This window comes from Gopherus evgoodei, chromosome 14 (genome assembly GCF_007399415.2).
Source record: "Gopherus evgoodei ecotype Sinaloan lineage chromosome 14, rGopEvg1_v1.p, whole genome shotgun sequence".
NCBI lineage: Eukaryota > Metazoa > Chordata > Testudines > Testudinidae > Gopherus > Gopherus evgoodei.
In genome coordinates this window covers 20,565,023-20,588,309 of record NC_044335.1, presented here as the reverse complement: position 1 = coordinate 20,588,309, position 23,287 = coordinate 20,565,023, and the positions used below count along the sequence as shown (strand labels likewise).

Below are 23,287 nucleotides of genomic sequence, written 5' to 3'. Positions count from 1 at the left end.
GAGGAGTTGCCTCACAACTGCGTTTGAGCTCCCCAGCTTAATTAACACGTGGATTCTTTTTTGAGCAAGTGGTGGGAGTACAAAGAAGAAAGAACAACAATAACAAACAATGATTGTTTATTTACAAACAGCAGTACACAGACCCCTAGGGGAGAGGAAAGCAACAAATCCTCTCATCCTTGCATATAAAGATCATCTCCTAGGCTGTTCCAGAGATCTAAGACTCAAGGTAAAAATACAAGCTACATAATTACTAGGAAGAGAAGAAGCCAGCAGGAAAAATCCAGCCAGTGATTACCATATTCAGCTAGTCAGACACTGCTTTTGTCGAGGAATCAATAGATTAGCCAATTTCACTAAAGCAGCCTTAGTTAAGGTTCTTAGTGACTTGGATGTGCTAAATCTCAGTGTTTATCTGCTCTCTCTCAACTGTGCCCAATTTATCTACAACTAGTCATACAACCGACCACAAGACTTGTTCCCTGCCTGTCCTGAGACTCCATATGTTGCAGTACTGTCCTATTTAGGCTGATGGAGAAGGAAACATTTGAATCTGTTAGAAATATTTGGTTCCATTGTGAATCCTTTTTCCTTGCACACATAGCCCATAGCCTAGATCTCCTCAAGGCATCTGGATTGAGGCATTACCTTTCTGATCTATCTGTCCTTTTTGCGTGTCACTGATGCAACTTTGCCTCACATTAGGTGGATTTTTTTTTTAAAGAAATATTTATTTTGAGCTGGACCTATCTAACTTGTCTAATGCTGAACAGGATTCCAAGTAACCATCACAGCAGCATGCTGCTGGTGGATGCCATGCTCCACAAAGCACAGATTAGGCAAGGCCCTACCCTGAGGAGAAACCTTCAAAAATGGGCAGACAGCATACAAACAATTCTAAAGATAAGGCAGGAGGGGAGAGCAGACAGCTGGTTTGGTCAACGTAAGGCTAAAAGGAAAGAAAAAGTGGAGCTAAAGGAGAAAAGTGTCAATGGAGACTGCATGGTGCTCAGGCAGAAAGCCGCTATTCCAAGCATAGGGGGCATGAAGTTGACAATGGGAAAGGGGGAGCAGTAAATAGACAAGAGCAGGTAGGGTAAAGAGCCAAAGATGGGACTTTGGAGGAAACAAAGGCTGAGAAGCTGTACAGAGCCTTAATATGAGGACAAGGAACTTGAATTTGATCTGAAAAGGGAAAGGAAGCCTGTGAAGGGAATAGACAAGAAAGGGAAGGGAACTGTCTGGAGCAGCATGAGAGGAAGATCATTTAGCTGCTATGTTTTTGGAAATAATAATACCTAGCTGTCACAGAGCAGGTCACTGACAGATCTCAAAGCACTTTACAAAGGAGGGAAATAGCATTATCCCCATTTTACAGATGGGAAAACTGGGGCAGAGAATGGAAAAATCAAGGTTCCCCAGCAAGTCAGTGGGAGAGCTGGAAATAGAAGCCAGATCTTCTGAATGCCAGTCTGGTTCACTATCCAGTAGGTAACACTGTCTCTAGATTAGATAGTTGTAAAAAGGAAACCTGAGAGGGTTTACAGAACTCTAGATGACCAAACCATGGGCCAGGCGATAAACTTATTCCTTGTTCTAACATGTTAGATTTAAGCGTTCATTAAATAGAAATCAGGTCCCATCATTTTTAGGCAGCTCCTGTGCCTTGGAACCTGGAAGTAGTTTTTGACTCATAGATGTCTCTTGCTCATTGCATTGAATCTGTTGCCAAGACTATAGACAGGAACTGTCTAACAGCTTCAGTGTACAGGGATTTCTCACTGTTGCTGCTGCTAAGGTCTTGCTTGGTACTGTTGCAATGCCTTGTTAAAAATATGGTAATGTGTCCCTCATAGTTCTTCTTCCATCCAGAGCTTGGCACCTGGCTTCATCACTACCCCAATAAGTTCATTCTGCTCTTTCTGCTGTACTATCTGTCTTTGAAAATGGAATTTAAATTGCAGTTCTGCTGTGAAAAGTGTCTGTGAAAGTGTCATCATGGGGTTCCATGTTTTATTGCCATGCAGTGACTCCAGCTCAACTTATTTTCCATTTTTCAAGTAAAAAAGTCTCTCTTCTAGCTGCCAACCCTGCAAACTCAGCCTGGGATCTGACAATCAAGCCAGCCTCTTTCCTTCTTGTGGCATCACCAGTAATAAAGGTTCTGCGGGCTGCTGTAAGCCAATTACCCTCAGCAGAACTTCAGTGGAGGCAGGATAAGGCCCTTAATTTTGTTGGCAGTTTTAGACAGTCAGAGGTATCAATATAACATACAGTAATATTTATGTTGCTTATAGGGGTGGCTCCAGGCACCAGCACGCCAAGCGTGTGCCTGGGGCGGCAAGCCACGGGGGGTGCTCTGCCGGTTGCTGCAAGGGCGGCAGGCAGCTTGCCTTCGGTGGCATGCCTGCGGAGGGTCCGCTGGTCCCACGGCTTTGGCGGACCTCTCGCAGGCATGCCGCTGAATCCGTGGGACCGGGGACCTCCCACAGGCAAGCCACCAAAGGCAGCCTGCCTGCTGTGCTTGGGGTGGCAAAATACCTAGAGCTGCCCCTGGTTGCTTACTGCATCTGTAAATAAATACAGCATCTACAAGAAACAGCCACAGAGAGGTTATATTGCAGCCCCACAGGTCTAAAGGTGTCTAGAGCAGAAAAGTGCCCTCTGAAGTTCTGTAGTTTGTCTCGAGCATTTCAGAGGAGGAAATGCTGCAGGCACTAGTTCTGCTGCATTTAGTTGTAGTAGAGTACTTATCGGCACATATTTTTTCCAAGAGCACCCTATATTCTGAACTGCATTTGCAATCGCAAAGACACGTGTGCAGTTTAATTGTGATGGCAGTTGGTTACTGCGGAGAGTGGATGGAATGAATATGCTGGTGATGTTTTTCTTTGTGCCACCAGGGAAGACTGTCTAGTACTAATGGACCAAGTTAACAGCAGAGGATGTGCCTCCATCTCCTTTTCCATCTGAGGCTTTAGTCAACCAGAAAGGATTTCTCCATATTATAGGCATTCACGTAAATGGGAGTAAATGATGCAATTGTGCCTACGCTGCTTTTGAGCTTCCTGATGAGCAATGTTTAGCTCTGAGGGACAGCTGGTACTTTTGATCTAGAGCCAGTAATTCTGGAGGAGGTTTGCCAGCAGATAAACCCAGCAAAGTAGCCTTTGGGAAATGGTCTAAAACTCGCTCCATTGTTTATGTAGCACCTCAAATTCCAATCCAAGTCTGTTAAAGCAGATGCCGTATGTTGGATGAAAATAAAATTAAAGAATTAAAGTTAGCTTAAGTTCAGTTAAGGATATGTGTATATGTGTTGTAAAGAAGGCCCCAGTCAGCAAGTAAAAAAGTCATGAGAATAATTAATATTTCTTGTAGTGGAGGAAGAATGTTGTTTCGAAAGTAATTATAAATGCAGAGCTGCACTCAGAAGACAAAGAAAAACTATCTTAAAGGAAACAAGCCCAAACCTTCCCATTATTCTTCTGGTAAGGGTAGGGTGGGGTGGGGTGAGGAGGGAACAGACGAAAAAAGGAAAGACCTTGAGGAAAAAGGAAGCTGTACAGCTAATCCAAATTAAGACTGGAAATAAGGGTGAACTGTCTCAAATTGGTTTTTAGCTGAAGTCAGTAATTGGCAATGACATCACTTGTTTGTTAAAGGGTCCATTGCTAATGCCTCCCTGCCCACGTTGGAGCCGACCAATATGGTCTAAGCACTCCCTAGGGTTTAGCCCATTTGTAAGTAAGTATCTTGACCAAATGCTTATAAATATTTTGTTATTCATGGAGGACAGGTCCATCAATGCTATTAGTCAAAGATAGGCATGGATGGTGTTCCTAGCCTCTGTTTGCCAGAAGCTGGGAATGGGTGACTGGATGGATCACTTGATGAATAACTGTTCTTTTCATTCCCTCTGAAGCATCTGGCATTGGCCACCATCAGAAGACAGGATACTGGGCTAGATAGACCATTGACATGACCCAGTATGGCTGTTCTTATGTTCAGATGTACTAAATTGCTTATTAGCCTTTTTATGCACGTTTAGAGCAATTGTATAAATACCATTTGGTCTTTGGATTTAATAAAGGAATTTATGGTTAAATTGGTTTTAGTGATTGCCCATATCAATAATTCCACCACCACAAAACTGGCTTGAGCTAGAAGTTAAAGCAGGTTGCAGAGCCCTCATATCTTCTTTAATTGTTGGCTGGAGGGTCCTCCTATTTCAGTAGGAGCACTTGTTCCAGACTAAGGGAGTCATCTGCTTGCTTGTGAAAAAGAGCTAAGGGAAAAGAGCCTCTTTCAAGTCTATTTTTACCCTCCTATCAATGATTAGGGGAAATAATTTGATTGTGTATGCTTTCTGCCTGGAACCATGGGACCTTCAAACAGTCATTTAAGTGCCTGAAAAGACTCAGGCTTATGGGGCAAGAAACCACATTTCTGGTGATGAACGGTGGCAGGGCAGCAAGTATATTTTAATGCAGGGAACTAAGTGCTATCCAGGGTTAGTTTGGTGCAGACTCCTTCAAGAAGGCTGAGAGCACCCTTTTGGTGACTAACTGGAGATAATTCTTGACAAACATGTAAGTCTGTGGAAGGGAAGGAGACGTGAATTGGTCTGTTGCTGTGTGTAGAAGGTATGAATGGCATTCTTTGTCTTGATGTTAGAAACACTGTACTGAGAGCAAAGAGGTCTCAGTATTCTCTTTGGTCAACAATAGCTTTTTGAGTCACCTGGCCAGAGCCATCCCATCACCCGTGGGGAAAGTGAACTCCACCATCCCCGGCTGGAACCAACAGCCAACTGCAACCAGACATCGCCATCACCAATGAGGACGGAAGACCCTCATGGTGGACATCACAGTGCCCTTCAAGAATAGGACCCCGACCTTCTGCGATGCCTGAACTAAAAAGCTGGAGAAATACACCCCTCTGGCTGAAACCTTGAGAGCTAAGGGTTTCCAGGTTCAGACACAGAGCCTTGGGTGCATGGGACCTCAGTAATGAGCAAGTGTTGCAGGAATGTGGAATCAGTCCATGCTATACTTGGCTGATGCAGCAACTCATGGTGTTGGACACCATCAGATGGTCGAGGGACATCTACAAAGAACACATCACCAGACATCGGCAATAGCAGGAAGGATGAGCTGGAGTGCCGATAAGAAGTGCAGTGGGGAAAGTAACTGAAATACTTCCCTCACGGATTGTATTTTCTAAATGGACAACCTACCCTAAATTCTCAGTTACTGAAGGACTATCTTCACCCATTGCTATATTTGCTTTCCACAACCAACTCTCTGCATGAACTTTTTATGAGTAGTGTACCCAAATACTTGGATGCTAATATCTAAATTGTATTCTTAAATGTATTCACCTACATTTGGGTTATTGCTAATTATGCACTATATGTCTCTTATGACTTTAAAAACAAACTTTGTATTTGTGGATAATCTAAGCACTATACCCAGATGTACAGACACTCATTTCTCAACCTGTGTATTATATAATTGTAACATTAGCTTTAATAAAATTTTTAGTTCTTACCTTGTAGCCTCTGCTACTGTAGCACTTAAGGAATATGCATCCAATAAGATGTATAGTGCAGAAACAAATGCTGTAGCTGCTGTGGGAAGGCACACATAACCATTTGTAGTTTTACTAAAATTATTTGATCAAGAGCATTCAGTGTTGTAGGCATGATGGCTATTTTTTGGAAGGGTTTCCCTGCATTCTGAAATATGGAACATTTGCCTTTCACTGACACTTACTATGAAACATGGGATCCAAATGTTCTTCTAAGACTAAAAAGTGGATAGAACAAGTCCCGTAAAATGATTATCCACACCGCATATAACGAGTATCTAGACAATTCCAGCCACTGTAAAATAAATAACTGGAAAAATATTATCAGCATAACTTCCCATAACATTTTAGTGGATATAGTGTCTTATTAAAAAGGTGTAATATAGACAGGAGTGCTGTTTTAGACATCTATAAAAATTTACTGGACAGTTAGGGAAAAATGGTCATACTTCACAGATCTGATGCACATAAAGGGCTCTATCTCAGACCTACTCTTTTTGGAAAAGTCCTGTAGAGGTCTAGGAAGTTTTAGACCCATATTACAGAATATAATTCTGGCTATAATTCAGGATATAATTCTTTATTAGACTCCTACAGTGTGGTTCAAGAACTAGAGAGTATTTCTTTCCTGAGAATTACTTTTAGAGTATCTACAAAACAATTGGTTTCAACAATTTATAAATTCTGTAGGGATGGAAGGGATAATCTCTTAACTATAAAATATAGTGTTGGGAAAAACTTAATCTCTTTTTCAGCTCTGAGGGCCCACATCTAAAATAAACAGTAAACTCATACCTAAAAGAGAGGCTTCCAGATGTTCTCCACTTAGGAAGGAACAATCAGTTGCCCACATAAAAAATGAGAAATGGCTACCTAGGAAGAAGTACTGTGGAAAGGGAACTAGGAATCATAGTGGACTCTAAATATGAGTTAACAGTGTTGCAAAAAAAAAAAAAGTGAACATCATTCTGGGATGTATTAGAAGAAGTGTTGTAAGACATGAAAAGTAATTCTTCTGCTCTATTCCATGCTGATTAGGCCTCAGCTGGAGTATTGTGTCCAGTTCTAGGCAACACATTTCAGGAAAGATGTGGAGAAACTGGAGAAAGTCCAGAGAAGAGCAACAAAAATGATGAAGGTCTTGAAAACATGACCTATGAGGGAAGATTGAAAAAATTGGGTTTGTTTAATCTGGAGAAGAGAAGACTGAGAGGGGATGTAACAATTTTCAAATACATAAAAGGTCGCTACAAAGAAGACAGAGAAAAATAGTTCTCCTTAACCTCTAAGCATAGGACAAGAAACAACAGGCTTAAATTGCAGGAAGGGCGGTTTAGGTTGGACATTAGAAAAAACTTCCTGTCAAGGTGGTTAAGCACTGGAATAAATTGCCTAGGGCGGCTGTGGAATCTCCATCATTGGAGATTTTTAAGAGCCAGGTAGATGATAAACACCTGTCAGGAATAATATAATATGGTCTACATGATACTTAGTCCTGCCACGAGTGCAGGGGACTGAACTAGATGACCTCTTGAGGTCCCTTCCAGTCCTATGATGCTATGTGCAATGGGATCTTCCAAGAGAGGGAAAGATAACGGGCAAGGGAGGGGCAGAGATAAAGGATAATAGACAATACCATGCTTATTAGGACCAAATCACTAATGTAAACAAAGATTGGGGTGCTCCTATAAACTGATGTGTTGTTGGCCCAGTCAGCCCTGCTCTGTACAACCCAGGGCTGCCCAGGGGAGGGGGGAGCAAGTGGGGCAATTTGCTCCAGGCCCTGGGCCCCACAAGGGCCACCATGAGAATTTTTTTGGGTCCCTGGAGTGGGGTCCTTCACTCGCTCCGGGGGTCACGGGAAACTCTTGCAGGGCCCGGGCCCCCAGAGTTTCTTCTGCTCTGAGTCTTTGGCTGCAATTTGGCGGCCCTTCCACTCTGGGACCCGCCGCCGAAGTGCCTGGTCTTCAGTGGCAATTCAGCGGCAGGGGACCCCATGCCCCCTGAATCCTCTGGGCGGCCCTGGTACCACCCCCTCCTCTCTCCTTCCCACCCTCCCTGCTTGCAAGTTCCCGCATTACCTCTTTTCCCCAGGCTGTTGGAGGAGGGGAAGTAAGAACAAAATCACTCCAGCATCGGGGGGCGAGTCAGAGTCAGAGCCCCCCTCCCCCTGGCATGTTTCTGGCTTGCTCAGCCACGATCCCCAGCAGCCGAGCCCAGGCAGGGAGTGGAAGTCGCCTCCCTAGCCAGGCTTTCTCAGGCAGCTGCTGGGCTGTAGGGCAGCAACTGGGAGGGGTTGGCATTAGAAGCAGCTCCCTCCCACTCCCCACCTGAGCTCCCTCCTGCCAGGAATGTGCTGGGGGAGGGGCAGGTGCAGAGGGAGGATAGAATCCCCCCCGCAGGTAATGTGAATCAGGGAGAGTGAAGTGGCCTCAGGCTGGGTGCAGGGCAGCGGGTTTCCTGGGGGGAATGATGATGATGGCGACATGTGTCCTCCCCTTTAGATTGTGCCCCCGCCCACTATGGGGAGGCACCAGTTGTCTATGGGGCGCCCTTGGGGGAGGGGGTGGAATGGGGGCAGAAAGAAGAAGGTAGGGCACGGCCTTGGGGAAAGCGGTGGGGCTTTAAGGGGAGGGGAGGAGCAGGGGTCAAGCACCTCCCAGGAAATCAGGAAGTCAGCACCTATGGCCAGCGGGGTCCCCTGCAAGGTTCCAGCGACAGGTGACAGACTCGAGGGAGCCCTCCTCAGGGTTCCAGTGACAGGCGACAGCCTCGCGCAGGGGGAGAGGGGTGCCTGGCTGGGGGGGTGTCCCGTTTTCTCTTTGGGAAATATGGTCACCCTGCCGCTCCCACGGGCAGAGGGGGGACCCCACAGCTCCCAGCCACCATGGTGGCGGGGGAAACCATGGAGCTGCAGCAGCAAAAGTCACAAACGGGTCACGGCTTCCGTGAATTTTTGTTTATTACCCGTGACTTTTAATAAAAGTAACCATGACGGAATCTTAGTCTTGATTATAGGTGCGAGAGCATGGCTGGTACTGGGTGTGAAGAGGGCAGCAGGAGTACAGCAGAGTGGGGAAGTGAGAGAAGGAAGAAGGGGAGAAATTGGAAAGGGGAATAAGGGAGACAGCCCACCCCAGGGAAAGGGAGGGAGGATGAGACTGAAAGAAAAAACATGGAGGAAAGGGAAGGAGTGAAAGAGACTGTAGGAGGGGGTGAGTTAATGCTGTTCTGTTGATTAGAGAGAGGCTAATATCCAGAATATTGTGTGAGGCGATTCACACCCACCCACTACGTTCTGGTCAACAAGGGAAAGCAAATCCTTACCGTTACCTCCCCAAGCTCACCGCCTGCTCCCATTACCCCTTCTTCTCAGCCTCTGCTGCTTCTGATTTCCAGCTACCCACGCTCGCACCTCTGTGGGGCAGTCCACCTGGGTTTCATGACAGAAGCCCCCAGTGTGTTTGCCCACTGAAATCCTTAAATCCAACCCTGGCCTCAGAAAGTCCTGAAACAACACAAGCCTCAGGCTTGAGCTGTAACCAGCAGGGAGGGAGAAATGGGGACAGCGGTCGGGGGAGACAGACACACACTTATAGAGGATAATCATCCAGACCCCCCTCAGCAACACAATTTGGATAGTGGGGGTGCTGAGAGCTGTTGACCCAAACTGTAAACCCCGTATACATGGAAACCACGTCAAGCCAGAGCGTGCAGCAGCACCCCTACTTCCAGCACCTATGCTCAGGGGTTAACGGGAAGGGGGGCTCAGCCCCCCATCCTCTGTGATACCTGGGCAAGCTCTCCCTCTCCCCTTCTCCTGCAGTGCATGGGGGATCAGCTCCCCTTGGAGTGGTCCCCAAGCGCTCCCCCTTCACGTGTCTAGTGACTTTAGCCCCCAGCCCCCTAATGCAGGCCCTCGAGGAACTCCAGCAATCCCCAGCGCTCCCTGCTCCACGGCAGCCGGTGCACGGCGGGGCTGCGCGGGCACAGCGTGGAGCAGGGACTGGCTTTGCCCATCCGCTCCGACTGGCAGGACACAGTGGCAGGGCCCGGGTGCTGCCCATGGGGAGCGCTCCAGAGGCAGGTGCGCTGGAACGAACCGAGCTCGAGCACAGTTTATGGGCCAACCTAGCGCCTGCTAGCCCGGCCCCCTTTCGCGCAATCAGCTCCCCCGCCCCGCCGGCTTTGATTGGAGCTGCTGCCCTCCCTGGATGACTTCATGGCAGCCCCCGCCCCGGCGCGCTGCTGAATGAAGTGTTGGGGCGTCGGGAGCAGGCGAGGGAAGCGCAGCCCGCCAGGGGACACATCCGGCCCGCCGCGCCCGCTGGGGAAGGGGGTGCCATAGGAAGGCGGCGAGTAGACGCTGGGCAGCTGCTGCCAGTGTCTCCTTCCAGCCTCCCGGCGCCTCTCCCAGGGACTGCCGCCGCCGCAGCCTCCATCGCTGCCTCCTCCTCGGGCTAACCGCTCTCTGCGCTCCGCCAGCCGCCTCGGTGCCTGCATCGCGCCCGGGGGCACCGACCAGGGCAGCCGCCTCGGTGCCTGCATCGCGCCCGGGGGCACCGACCAGCGCAGCCGCCTCGGTGCCTGCATCGCGCCCGGGGGCACCGACCAGCGCAGCCGCCTCGGTGCCTGCATCGCGCCCGGGGGCACCGACCAGCGCAGCCGCCTCGGTGCCTGCATCGCGCCCGGGGGCACCGACCAGCGCAGCCGCCTCGGTGTCTGCATCGCGCCCGGGGGCACCGACCAGCGCAGCCGCCTCGGTGTCTGCATCGCGCCCGGGGGCCCCGGCGGCAGGTGCCTGCCCCTCGCTCTTCGCCCGTCCCCGGAGCAGCGAGCAGCGCCCTCCTCCCAGCTCCCCCGGGGAGTCGAGCAGCCTCCCGCGGGCGGGGCTGAGTCCCTCCGCCTCCCGCCTGCCCGCAGCCCCCATCTCGCCTCCCCGAGGCCCCCGCAGTAGCCAAGACGCCGCGGGCCGTGCTCCGAGTGAAGAATGGGGCTTCGAAGCTGCCCAAGCCGCAGGCGGCAGCCGAGGCCCCCGGCAGCGCCCCCGGCCCCGGGCTCTTCATGGAGCGCTCGCAGAGCCGGCTCAGCCTGTCCGCCTCCTTCGAGGCCCTGGCCATCTACTTCCCCTGCATGAACAGCTTTGACGAGGAGGACGCGGGTAAGGGGCCCGGCCGTGGGGCGGGGAGCCTGGGGCGCTGGAAGGGTGTCGGTGGGGCAGGCGGGGGGTGTAAAGCACGAGGAGGATCAGGAGGGTGCCCATGGGGGAGAGCCTGGCCCGAGGGGTGGGGACCATGCCTCGGGCGGAGGTACAGGAGATTCTGCTTGGGGGCAGAGGGACCTGAGGGGCATCAATGGAGGGCAGGGAAGAGAGGGCCAGTGCCTCTGAGTCCAGAGGGGCTGTGAATGGAGAGAGGGGGAGGCAGCTAACACATGAATGAGGGTGGGTGGGTGAGGTAGTCAGTGAATGAATTAATGGGGGAGGGCCCGATAGACCTGGCAGAAATAGTGAGGCAGCTCAGGACATTGTGTGTGTGTGTGTTTGAGGGGTGGGGGGAGAGTGAATGAGAGTTCTAGCTGTGTGTGTGTGTGATGTCTCACACCAACCCTGGAGCTGTGCTGTAGAAGCCCTGATGCTAAAGAGGAGTGAGCACAGCTGGTGGCTGTGACTCTTTCAGCCATGGGGGTGGAAAGGCTAGGTTTTCCGGTGTTTTAGCAGGAGAATGTGAGACTGTGGTGTGTTGGCTCTAGCCCTGCCTGGCTCAGCCGAGGAGTTGGGGTGTGACAGAGACCCATCCACTGATTGCCTTCCCTAAGCCACCTACTAATGGCTGCCCAGTGCCCCAGCACGTTTTGTGACATGGGATTAGGAACCTGCATTAGGGTGAGGGGATTAAAAAGAGAGGCTTTTTTGCATAAGAAATACACTCACTCTCTTCTGGTTTACACTGAAGTCAATGTCTTCACAAACGAATGGTGCAAGTCTTAATCCTTCTGTTATGCTCAGCTGCCTTCCAGAGAGGATGGTGGATGACGGTACTTTAAACAGAAAAGGCATCTTCTGCTGTACATTGTGTCCAAGCTTCAAGTGCTTTTCATAGTGAACAATGAACTCTTCATACTAAATACACTAATCTGGTAATATTAAACAGCTCTTTTGGAATTTAGGCAGTAATTTATCCAGATTTGCAAATATAGTCCCTGCTCTGTAGTGTAAACCGGACAAGACAGAATGCTTCAGGAGAAAGGGTAATTAATAGGGAGAAAACATGAAAGCGAGAGAATTCAAGAGGTAGGATTGAACAGGAGAGAAAGATCATTGAGAGTATTCCAGGCATAGGGGACAGCATGATAGAAGGCACAAAGCTGAGTGGGAAAAGGATGTGTTAAAATTAGATTACACATTTTCATAATAAATTGATAGGCCTGAAGAGCATGCTTATATCCTACTCTCTATATGTAATGATTTGCACTGTACGCACAAGGTTACTTTCTGGTAATATATTTTTAATCTCTTTTATTTGTAACAAATGTAGAGATTGTTACTTAAGAGGCAGATGGGTATTTTAATACCTACCATCTTGGCTGCATCTCTCAAATATCAGTCTTGTAAATTCATTCCAAGACATGCAGCTCCCACAGGAATAGATGGGTACATGTGCAAGTGAGATGTCACACATACAAAATGATTGTTTTTAGAGGAATCAAAGTAAAAATAAATATATAAAAGTCAAAGTTATTAACTTCTATCAGCATACAAGCAAGCCTGGAGGAGAGGAAGGAGGTTTTAGCATCCTCCAACTGAATATATTTTAAAATGCTTAAAATCCTGCATAGAAGAAGAGGTGTGAGATCTCAACAAATGGTTTATTTGCTCTTCATAGTCAATTTGATTGTGACAACTAGAGGACCATGCAAGGCAATAACAGGAGCTTTGAGAAGTCTATATTGTTGCTTCAGAAATTATTTCTAGTGAGACACTTTGGAGCCCAAGAACCTGACCCATTGACTTGAACAGATATTTCCTCACTGAAAGGCTGACTCTGTTGTGTCTGAGAAGACTGATTCTTTAAGTGAACGCATCTTCCTATTCCAGCATCTAAAGATATATGGTTGTAGTCAGAATTTTATTTACTTGATCTCATTCCTGAACAATCACTCATGAATGTTAGTATTCCAGCCTATAAAAAGATACGTCTTTGAATTCATGAAATCTGCAATTATGGCCTCATCCTTCAAGCGCTTATTACTGGAGCACTGCTTACTATCCTGAGTTAGCCCCATTAATCTTAATGTAACTACTCAGGGTAGGAGGCATTATGGTTCATAATAAGTATTTGCTATATTGGCCCTTACTTTAGAAATATGAATTTGTATTAATATTTTTATGAGCACTGCAGCTATTTCTGCTGGTGGTGTCAGAAAGGAAAAAGTGACATTTTGGATTGTTGCCTCTTTCACAAAAAATACAAAAACATAAATAACAATTTTTGTAGCATCATACATATTTTGTGGAAATTAGAGAAATCATAAATAATCACATTGTGACAAACATGAGACTATAACATTTAGATTTAAGCAAGCTTCTGTAATTCACAAGATTCTGACCAGATCTGATTGCATTCTGAATTTTAATTAAAAAAAAATAATCTGACACACAGCAGAGAGTAATAGATACTGCATTTGGCAAAATATCACCTGTAGAAGATGACAACAGAAAAGAGATTGACCCCAGGATATGAAGAAGGGGGAAATGCTGACCGAGCAAACAATCCACTTTGGATAAATTTATCATCTATTTTGAATGAAGATAAGACTCTCTGCTATACTAGAAGGGAGTGTTCTTATTGAGGAGGAAAAGTTAATAAATGGCAAAGTTTAAAGGAAACTTGACATACTGTATTCCAAAGGAAAGAAGGCTCTTGACCCCAAATCACCATCAAGTTTTCTCACTTGGATCAGATTAAAATAATTTGGGAAGGAAATTCGCTAGAGCTGGCCTGGCCTTCAACACAGCGTGAAGTGGAAACATAAATGGCACTACCGAACCTAAGGGCTCCTGCATTGCTGGCTTCAGCTGATTGGCTAGAGTTAACACTTGCCTGGAAAAGGGGCCAGATTTTGAACTTGGTAGGTAATAATCTTTAAAAATGCTTTTAATTGCAGAAGATTTCCCCTCCTGACTTGGGCCTCATTTTTCTTTGCTGTCCATGTTCTGCGCATCAGCTGAATTGCGTTCATGTCTCTTGTGTCTGCCAATAATACGTAGGCTGCACTCTTCTGATGTTTCAAAACCTCTGCTGTCTTCTCAGTGGTGAAATGGGTACAGAAAAAGCCTCAGTCCATACTAGTCTATGCAGGGGCAGAGAGGTCAGGGTCCACAAGATGCAGATAGACATCCAGAACTTCTAGTAAGGAAACTGCTTTCTCAGCTGAACGGTCCCTGAAGTACATCCTATGCCAGGGAGATTGAGTGACCTGCAAATGTGCCCTTCTGCATGCAGGACCTGTTACAGGCTTCATGGGTTTGAAAAGGTGTGAGGTAGGAAGTGGTGCTGAAATTTGTATTACTAAATGGTATCAATAGCTGAGGAGTAGCCAGACTGATCCAGAGAAGGATGCCCTAAATGAGTGAGAGGGGCTTCTCACCATTAAGATACAGCAGTGCTGTAACATGGAGAAATTACTGTCTAGAGTAAATAGCATAAGAGCTATGGATTACCAGCTCTTTTAAACCTAATAAATGTAACTTTCCTGTACTTTCTATTGGTCAAGTGTAGCAGTCCTTATTCAGTCAAAATTTCTATTCATGTCAGTGGGGACAAGAACTTCAAAACAGGGGTCTTCATTATTAATGGTCCTATATCATCATTATAATTGATAGAAGTGTCTGTCCTAGCTCTGATCATTGTACAATTATAAAGCAATAGACCAAAAAAAGCGAAACAGAACAAATTATAGTGAAGCTTGAATTTTCACATTTGTGCACGAAGAGCGTTTGCTCTCTTCTATCACAATCCTGCGCCTGCTTGGAATGTTTTTGAAGCTAGTTGAGTTCATTGTGGTAACAGCCGTCTAAAACACACGCAAGCAGTAATTTGCAGGATTGGGGCCCTAGTTTGCATTTACCTTAACTGCAAACACAATCATGGTCATGGCACGTGTAAATTAAGTGCATAAGCGTAGGTGCATTTTTATGTGCTCATCTTTGAAAATGTGAGCCTTAATCCAGAGCATACACTTATTAATATCAAGATAGAAATCGTAATTGTACTACAGCATGATGGTACATTTTTCCTGGCATTGGCTGAAATTAAACATTATATATCTTTGTATCCATGTGGCAATCTGTTGCAAGACCCTAGCTTGCCAAATGGTGAACTAACGCAAGTGAATGTGAGTTAAAAATAAAACTTGTTGAGGATAGAATAAAGTAAACAAATTAACTCTGACCAAGAGACAAAATGGTTGCTGCTGTCAAAATGTCAAACTGTCTCCCAAAATGTTGGTAAATCCCACCCTCGCTTACACAGATGCTAGCTCAGGAAGCAGTAAAGTTATCCATTTCTTGAGACAGCCAAGTCCAAGCAACTATGGTGCTGCTGCTTGTACACAATGTCATAGACTGACAGCCACTATTCTATTACCAGGATATGCTTTGAAGAGAAGCTAAATGAAATGTTAATTTAATGGAGCTGTAAAAACAGAGTTAAGACATATTGGACTAGAGTAACGTGATTGCTGTGGGCTTGTGGGGAAGTCTGTAATGTCTTTGCCTGGACTGGGTTGGCTGAATTTCTCTGTATTGTTAATCATTAAAATATGTATAAAATTATGAAATAAAAAGAGCCACTGTGTGTTCTAAAATTCTCATTGATATTTTCAATTCCAGTGCTGTGCTGCAATTGAATACAAACAATTTTATAGAAGATGCTAATTGTTTGTTAATATAAGTGAATTCCATAATGTGAAGTTCATTTTTGAGTTCATATGGGCTGGTTTGGCTTCTCTTAGATTGCCTTGGAAAGCTGTGGAGAACCCTATAAGCTTCCTCTTACAGGGTAATTGGTCACTGCTCTATTATGCAAGTGCTATGTGTTTATGGTAGTAGTATGTAAGAGGTAGCGAGAACATCTGTGCGCTGCATGACTGGAATGGTAATTTTAAAATCCCAAATGTGTTCTTAATACATGTCAGACTGAAGTCATTGTCTCTTGATTGTAGTACAGTGACATGCAAAGCCTATTGTTAACTAGGGACTCAGTTATGCCTATGAGGCACTGGCGATAATCCAGAGATGCACTGCCCCCCACACAAGAAATTCTGATTCAAGTAAACTGAATTCCTTCTGCAGCTCCCCAGTGTCCATGAGCATGCTGTAGGCATGGTCCCCCTCTATAGGCCTAGCCAGCTCTGGATGAAATTTTTAGAACATAAACCATTTTTTTGTCAAAAAATGCTGATTCAGAAAGTAAATTTTGCCAAATTGTTTGTTTGGTTTTTTGGGTGTTTTAGGGAAAAAAAAACCCTAACAAATTCTGAAAAATCTAAACATTTCATTTCAACATTTTCAAAACAAAATGTTTGTTTTTCAATTTCAAATTACTTTGTTTTGAAATTTCCTTTGATTTTATTTGTAAACATTTCAATGTCTAAAAAAAGCTTAAAATCTTAACATTTAATTTGACCCAAAACAATTTTTTCTTCAATTTTTCCATTGCCAGAAATTTCAAATTTTTGTGATATATTTTTTTTTCTAACCCAAACCAATTTTTTCAACTTTTCAAAAGTGCCAACAACCTGAAAAATCTGTATTTGAGGATATCAGGGAATCCTTAGTGCCCCAACTGTTTGCTAAACTTTTTTTGAAAATCTCATGTGGATTTCCTTTATAGCAGCGTAGCTACATTTAGAGTCCATCTGCACTTATTATACCTGTTTGAAAAGTGCTAGTGAGCGTTAAAGAGACCAGTACAGAAGATGAAGAATGCTGATTATACACTTTCATTTGAACTCCAAAGCTTGGGGAGGAGAAATCTTTCCCTCCATGATGTCTCTTTATGTGGATTGTTTTGCTGTCAGTTTACTCCTAAGTAGGAGATCCTGTCCCTGAAAATCTTTCTAACTAAGAGCAGCTGTTTTCCCACCACTTCTAATTCATGTAAAATTAATTCTAGTGCAACATTTGTTAAGTCAAAAGCACAGTTCTCTGTGAATCCTTTACTCTGCCAGGTTTTTACATGAGGACGAGTGGTGAAAAGCTGTAACTACTTTACTTCAGCATCACTATTTGGCAGAATATATGAATCTGCTTTGTGTAGAGAGGAATTAAACTTAATTGGGCCAGTTGTTTTGAGGAATAATTTATTTGTACAATTATTTTTTTGATATTCTGAGTTATCCTGCCCATATTGCTGAGTGCTGTGGGCTAGATTAGAAATGTGCACGTTTTAATTTAGAAAACTGAGTTGCTAACATGTTTCAGCACTGCAGTTTGACATGGCATTTGACAGGTTTACACTAGGCTCTGATCACTGCAATCTTGTCTTCTGCAGATAAGTCTTGCAGCACCACGCAGGGCACTTTGAAATGCCATTAGCACACTTAAATAAGAATGTCTTCTCCTCAGAACTATTTATACAGCTTCAGACTCTTGGATTTATCTGATAAAACACCCCGATACAACCCTCCCCCCCAAGTGATGTTTATCAAATAAACACTAGAAAAACACCAAAAATGGTTACTTGTATCTAAGGGTACATCTATACTACCCTCCGGATTGGCGGGTAGTGTTAGATGTATCGGGGATCGATTTATCCCATCTCATCTGGACGTGATAAGTCGATCCACTGATCGACACCTGTATTCCACCTTGGCAGGAGGAGTAAGCAGAGTCGACAGGGGAGCCGTGGCTGTTGACTTGCCGCTGTAAGGACGGCCAGATAAGTCAAACTAAGATACTTCGACTTAAGCTACGCTATTCGCGTAGCTGAAGTTGCGTATCTTAGTTCGAACCTCCCCGCTAGTATAGCCCAGGCCTAAGATTTTATGTATGTAGAGCAGTAATGCGGACTACCGGGATATGATTCCTAAAGCACACTAATGTGTTGATCTTTGATTGGTCCATCCATGTAATGTTTATAATATACCATACTATAACTATTTAGAAGACTTTGAATGTACATCTACCAAAGTGATATTCATACAAGGTTCTGTTTTGCCGTCTGAATGAAGGGGTGAAATCTAAACTGTATAATCTGTGAACAGATATAAAGACAAGGGAGAATAGAGCAGCAATTGATGGCTAATTTGGTAGGTAATTGCATGTACAAATTGTCATAGTATGATTCCCAGATCTGAACCTTAGCGTCCAAAATATGGGTACTAGCATGAATTTCCCTAAGCTTAATTACCAGCTTAGATCTGATATGCTGCCACCAATCAGGACTTAGGTAGAGCGCTTGATAGACTCTGGTCTCCCCCCAAAACCTTCCCTGGGGACCCCAAGACCCAGATTCCCTGAGTCTCACAACAAAGGGGAATAAACCATTTCCCTTCCCCCTCCTTTCTTCCTCCCAGCTCTTCCCACCCTGGGTACACTAGGAGAGAGAGACAGATTCAAGCTCCGTGAATCTAAACAAAGGGATTCCCCCTTCCTCCTTCCCCTCACCCAGGGGCAATACAGATTCAAGCTCCGTGAATCTAACACAAAGAGGAAATTCCCTTCTCCCCACCAATTCCCTGGTGAGTACAGACTCAATTCCATTGAGCCTCAACTGGGGAAAAAAATCAAACAGATCTTAAAAAGCAAAACTTTTAATAAAAAGAAGGGAAAAAAAGTACAAGTTATCTTTGTAATTTAGATGGTAAATATTACAGCGTCTTTCACCTTATAGACAATAGAAAGAAAGTTTTCTCCAGCAGAAATACAATTTAAAATACTTTCACCCAAATACACATTAAAACTCTACCAGCCAGATACACAGTTGCAAATACAGAAAAACAATTAAAAAGACTAAACTGTCTTTCTACATTTGTACTTACAAAATTGGAACAGAAGATTAGAGAGCCTGTAGGTATGTGTGGTCACTCTCAGACCCTAGAGAGAACAAAGCAAAACCCAAAAACTAAACTACAAACAAAGGCTTCCCTCCACCGAGATTTGAAAGTATCTTGTTTCCTGATTGGTCAACTGGTCAGGTGTTTTTTTGGTTCCCTGTTTGTTAACCCTTTACAGGTAAAAGAGACATTAACCCTTAACTATCTGTTTATGACACAAACTAAGCACAGAACTGCACACACGTTTTGAGCATCTAGCTGGCATAATAATTGGGCAGCACATTTTATTGATTTGGATTTGTAAAATGATAAAAAGCACCCATATAAAGACCTGGGGAGCTCTGTTATTGCGTAACACATACAAATAATAAAAAACTCAGTAGCCCCACCCCCCAAACAAAATCATGCCACAATCAAATCAGTCAAATCACAATGGCAACCAGTACCCCATTTTGTCTCAGCCCTACTACTCTGTTATGCCATTTTATCCAAACCCTGAAAAACTCAGCTGGCTTTTCAGAATGCCAGTTGTCTATAAAATGCTCTGAGTGATCAGCACCGATTATAACAGGTTGAGAAAGATTTTACATTTTTTCCCCTGTCACTGAAAATGTAATTGACCTACAGGAATGCACGTTCATATCTATGTTGCCTTAATAAAATATGGAGAAATACTACTTTAAACGGAAAGGCTTGTGCTGCCTTCAAGTGTGGAGTAATGCAGAGACGGTGTAGAGTAGTTATCAATTGTTCACCATCAAACTGGCAGGACATGTCAAGTGCAGTCCCATAGGGGTCTGTTTTAGTCTGGTACTATTAAATATTTTCATTAATGACTTGAATGGTGGAGTAGAGAATATGCTTATAAAATGTGCAGCTGACACCAAGCTGGATGGTCTTGTAAGAACTTTAGTGGCCAGGATTAGAATTTAAAAGATAACAATAAATTACAGAATTGGTCTGAAATCAACAAGAAGGAATTCAGTGAAGACAAGTGCAAAGCACTACACTTAGAAAGGAAAAATCAAATGCCCAAATACAAAATGGGGAAGAACTAAATAGGCAGCTTTACTGCAGAAGGGGATCTGGGGATTATAGTGGATCACATTGAAAATGAGTCAACAGTGTGATGCTGTTGTGAAAAAGGCAAATGTCATTCTGGGATGCATTTAAAGGAGTGTCATATGTAAGAAATGGGAGATAATTGTACTCGACGCAGCACTAGTGAAGTCTCACCTGGAGTATTGTGTCCAGTTTTGGACTTTAAGAAAGATGTGAAGAAACTGAAGAGACTCTAAAGAAGAGCGACAAGAATAAGGGGTTTAAAAACCATGACCTTTGAGGAAAGGTTGAAAAATTTGGCATGTTTAGTCCAGAGCAGAGAAGTCTTGGGTGGGGAGGGGGGGGAATGTAACAGTCTTCAAATATGTAAGAGGTTGTTCAAGACTGTGATCAAGTATTCTTCCACGTCGATGAGGTTAGCACAGGTAGTAATTGGAGTAGTTTGCAGTAAGGGGGATATAAATTTCAGATTAAAATCTTGTTCCTAACTACCAGGATAGTTAAGCAGAGGAACAGGTTACCCAGGGAGACTATGGAATCCCATTCACTGGGAATTTTTAAAGAACAGGTTAGACAAAATACCTATCAGGGATGAACTAATATACTTAATCATGACTTGGAGCAGTGGACTGGAATCCATGACCTTTTGAAGGCCCTTCCAGACCTGTATTTCCATAACTCTATAAACATATACAATAAAAAACCTCTTCTAATGTGCCTTGTCATCAAGGCCTCATGAATTCTGCTTTATTTCGTAGATGGTTTCACCAGCCAAAGGAGAATTCCATGGCAGAGGCATTGCATACCATCACCCACAGCTTAACTGCCGCATGCTTGAAAACCACCTACATAGTATGAACTGGGACTAAACTGCTGTTGGTGTATCAATAACAGAAGTGTACGTAGAAAGCAGTATTAGGGTGGATGCTTCCCAAAGAACCTGCCAAAAGAGTGCTTAGTCACTCAATTTAGGGCCTGTGTTATGCATGTCCTTTCCATAGTGTCATATCTGCAGTTATAATTTCAGTAGACTGGTATACCTTGTCCACTGTGCTCACCATAACAGTGTAAAAACAGACAATCATAACTGTGTCTATTTACAGCTCCTGGACCAGTGTGGGCATGGATTTTCTGTCTTCCTTATGGCTAATGGTGGAATAGCAGCCTTTTTCGTCTCATCGCCCCTTTGGCAGTTACTAGGCTGCTCTGTGTTTGGTTTCTTCTTACGACTTCTTTCCCTCTGAGCCTCACTGCATGTAGAGTCACCAAAAAGTTCAAATGAAAACTAAGTCTTAGTGGCCATGTATCGGGCCTTCGGCAGTAATCCTTTCCCTTTTACTCCTGAGACTTAGCTCACCCCTCCTGTGAAGGGATGTAGAAGAATGCAGGCCCACCCTTCTCTGGGTTCCAGTCCAGGGCACTTTTGATAAGCAGCCAGGGTCTGTTTCTTATGTTCCAAATTCTGGTTCACTGGGCTACTTCCTCCCTTTTGCCTGTTGGCAGGAGTCTGTCACTGAGGAGTGTTCTCCAGTCCTCTCTCCCTGGAACTTCATCTTTCCTTGCAGCTTCCCCCCCTTCCCATTGCAGAGGAGCTTTGTCAGGGCAGCTAGCCTCACTGAGAGCGGCCTGGAACACCTTCACCCCTGCTGTATCTGCCTTCTCCCTTCAAGGCCAGTCCCAAAGTATACACTTCTGTCTGGAGCTCTCCTCTGTTCTCCCCTTTTGGCCTTGCGGTCCTTCCTCTAGTTATTGAAACCACCTGGTCTGCTTGTCCCCAGCTGGGTCTAATCCTTAATGAGCTGTCTCCACGTCAGGTGCCACAGAATGGATTTACTGGCTTTCAGCTTTCCTATTAACCCTTTATTGCTGGGCATATGCTCCATCCTGGCCTGGGCCGCCAATTCAGGGTTCCTTCTCTGTGTTGATACACACAGTATTAAAATCTTTAACCAGATATTCATATGGACTCTTCTTTGCACATTTGTGTTTTGATAGGATTGTCAGGGAAATAAGAAAGGAGAAAGACTTTTTGCTTTTTAAAGATGAGATTGATTTCTGGCTGAGTGGTATATTGCTGAATAGTAGGATTATTATAGACAAGGTAGAGTAGCTCAGCCAATCCTTCATGTCTCTGACATTTACATGCTACAGTTCCATTGGTTGAAACCCTCTCTCTTAACTGATGTAAAATACGATAGGCCTCCAGTCTTGCATGTGGTTTGGAGTTACTGGTGGTTTGGGCTGTGTTTTTAAGATGAGAGTGAGCTTGTATTAGCATTCTCTCTGTAAAATCCTACTGGAGAAAAGGCACAGATAGCTAGTCAAGCTCAACTCTATATCCCCTCACCTGTGGCTTACCCTGACTTGTTACACTGAGGTAAAAACTCTAGTGTGCATAGTTTCTCCTGGTATTTGACAAGAAGAAAGCTGATTCAAGTTAGCTCCCTCACTGAGAGAGAACTCCTTTTTTGTCAGTGAAAACATAGCCTGGTTTTCAGACAACAGGAATTTTACTATGCTTTTTATTTTAAATGTTGAATAGCATGAGCTTGTAGGGACAAAACTTGGAAAGGTTGAGACAAAATGAGTTACACCAAGGAAGGGACATAAAAGGCAATAGGAAGAGGTTCTTTAAATACATTAGGAGCAAGAGAAAGATGAAGGAAAGTGTAGGTCCTCTGCTTACCCAGGAAGGAGAGCTAATAACTGATGACATTAAGAAGGCTGAGGTGTTAATGCCTATTTTGCTTTGGTTTTCACTGAAAAGGTTAATGGTGATCAGATACTCAACACAATTAAATCTTAAACAGGAGGGAAGAAACAGGTCAGAACAGGTTAAAGACTATTTAGATAACTTAGATGTATTCAAGTTGGCAGGACCTGATAGAATTCATCCTAAGGTAACTTGAGGAACTGGCTGAAGTAGTCTCTGGACTACTGATGATGATCTTTGAGAACTCATGGAGGATGGGTGCGGTCCCACTGGACTGGAGAAGGGTAAATAATATCCATCTTCAAAATAAGGGCAAAAGGGGGACCTAGGGAATTGTAAACGAGTCAGCCTGATTTTGATACCTGGAAAGATACTGGTAAACAATCAATTTGTAAGAACCTGGAGGATAATTGGGTTATAAGGAATAGTCGGCATGGATTTGTCAAGATCAAATCATGCCAAACCAACCTAATTTGCTTCTCTGACAGGGTTACTGATCTACTGGATTGGGGGGAAGCAGTAAACCTCATATATCTCAATATTTAGTAAGGCTTTTGACACAATCCCACATGACATTCTCATAAGCAAACTAAGGATATGTGGTCTAGATTCAATTACTATAAGGTGGGTGCACAACAGGCTGAAAGACCCTACTCAGTGAGTAGTTCTCTGTCAAACTAGGAGGCTCTATCTAGTGGGGTCCCGCAGGTGTCAGTCCTGGCTCCAGTACGAGTCAATATTTTTATTAATGACTTGGATAAAGGAGTTGAAAGCATACTTATAAAATTTGCAGATGACACCAAGCTGGGGAGGGATTGCAAGCACTTTAGAGGACAGGATTGGAATTCAAAATGTCTGACA

The 23,287-nt window shown here is 44.5% G+C and overlaps 1 protein-coding gene across 1 annotated transcript in view; it reads left to right on the top strand.

The window, feature by feature from the left end:
• Positions 1 to 10,419: 10,419 nt before the first annotated feature.
• RIMS4 (regulating synaptic membrane exocytosis 4) overlaps positions 10,420 to 23,287 on the top strand; it is an 84,319-nt gene continuing 71,451 nt past the window's right edge. The window contains exon 1 of the mRNA XM_030533509.1: positions 10,420 to 10,753. Coding sequence (XP_030389369.1) covers positions 10,657 to 10,753 — 97 coding nt within the window. The 5' untranslated portion in view covers positions 10,420 to 10,656. The remainder of the gene's footprint in view (positions 10,754 to 23,287) is intronic.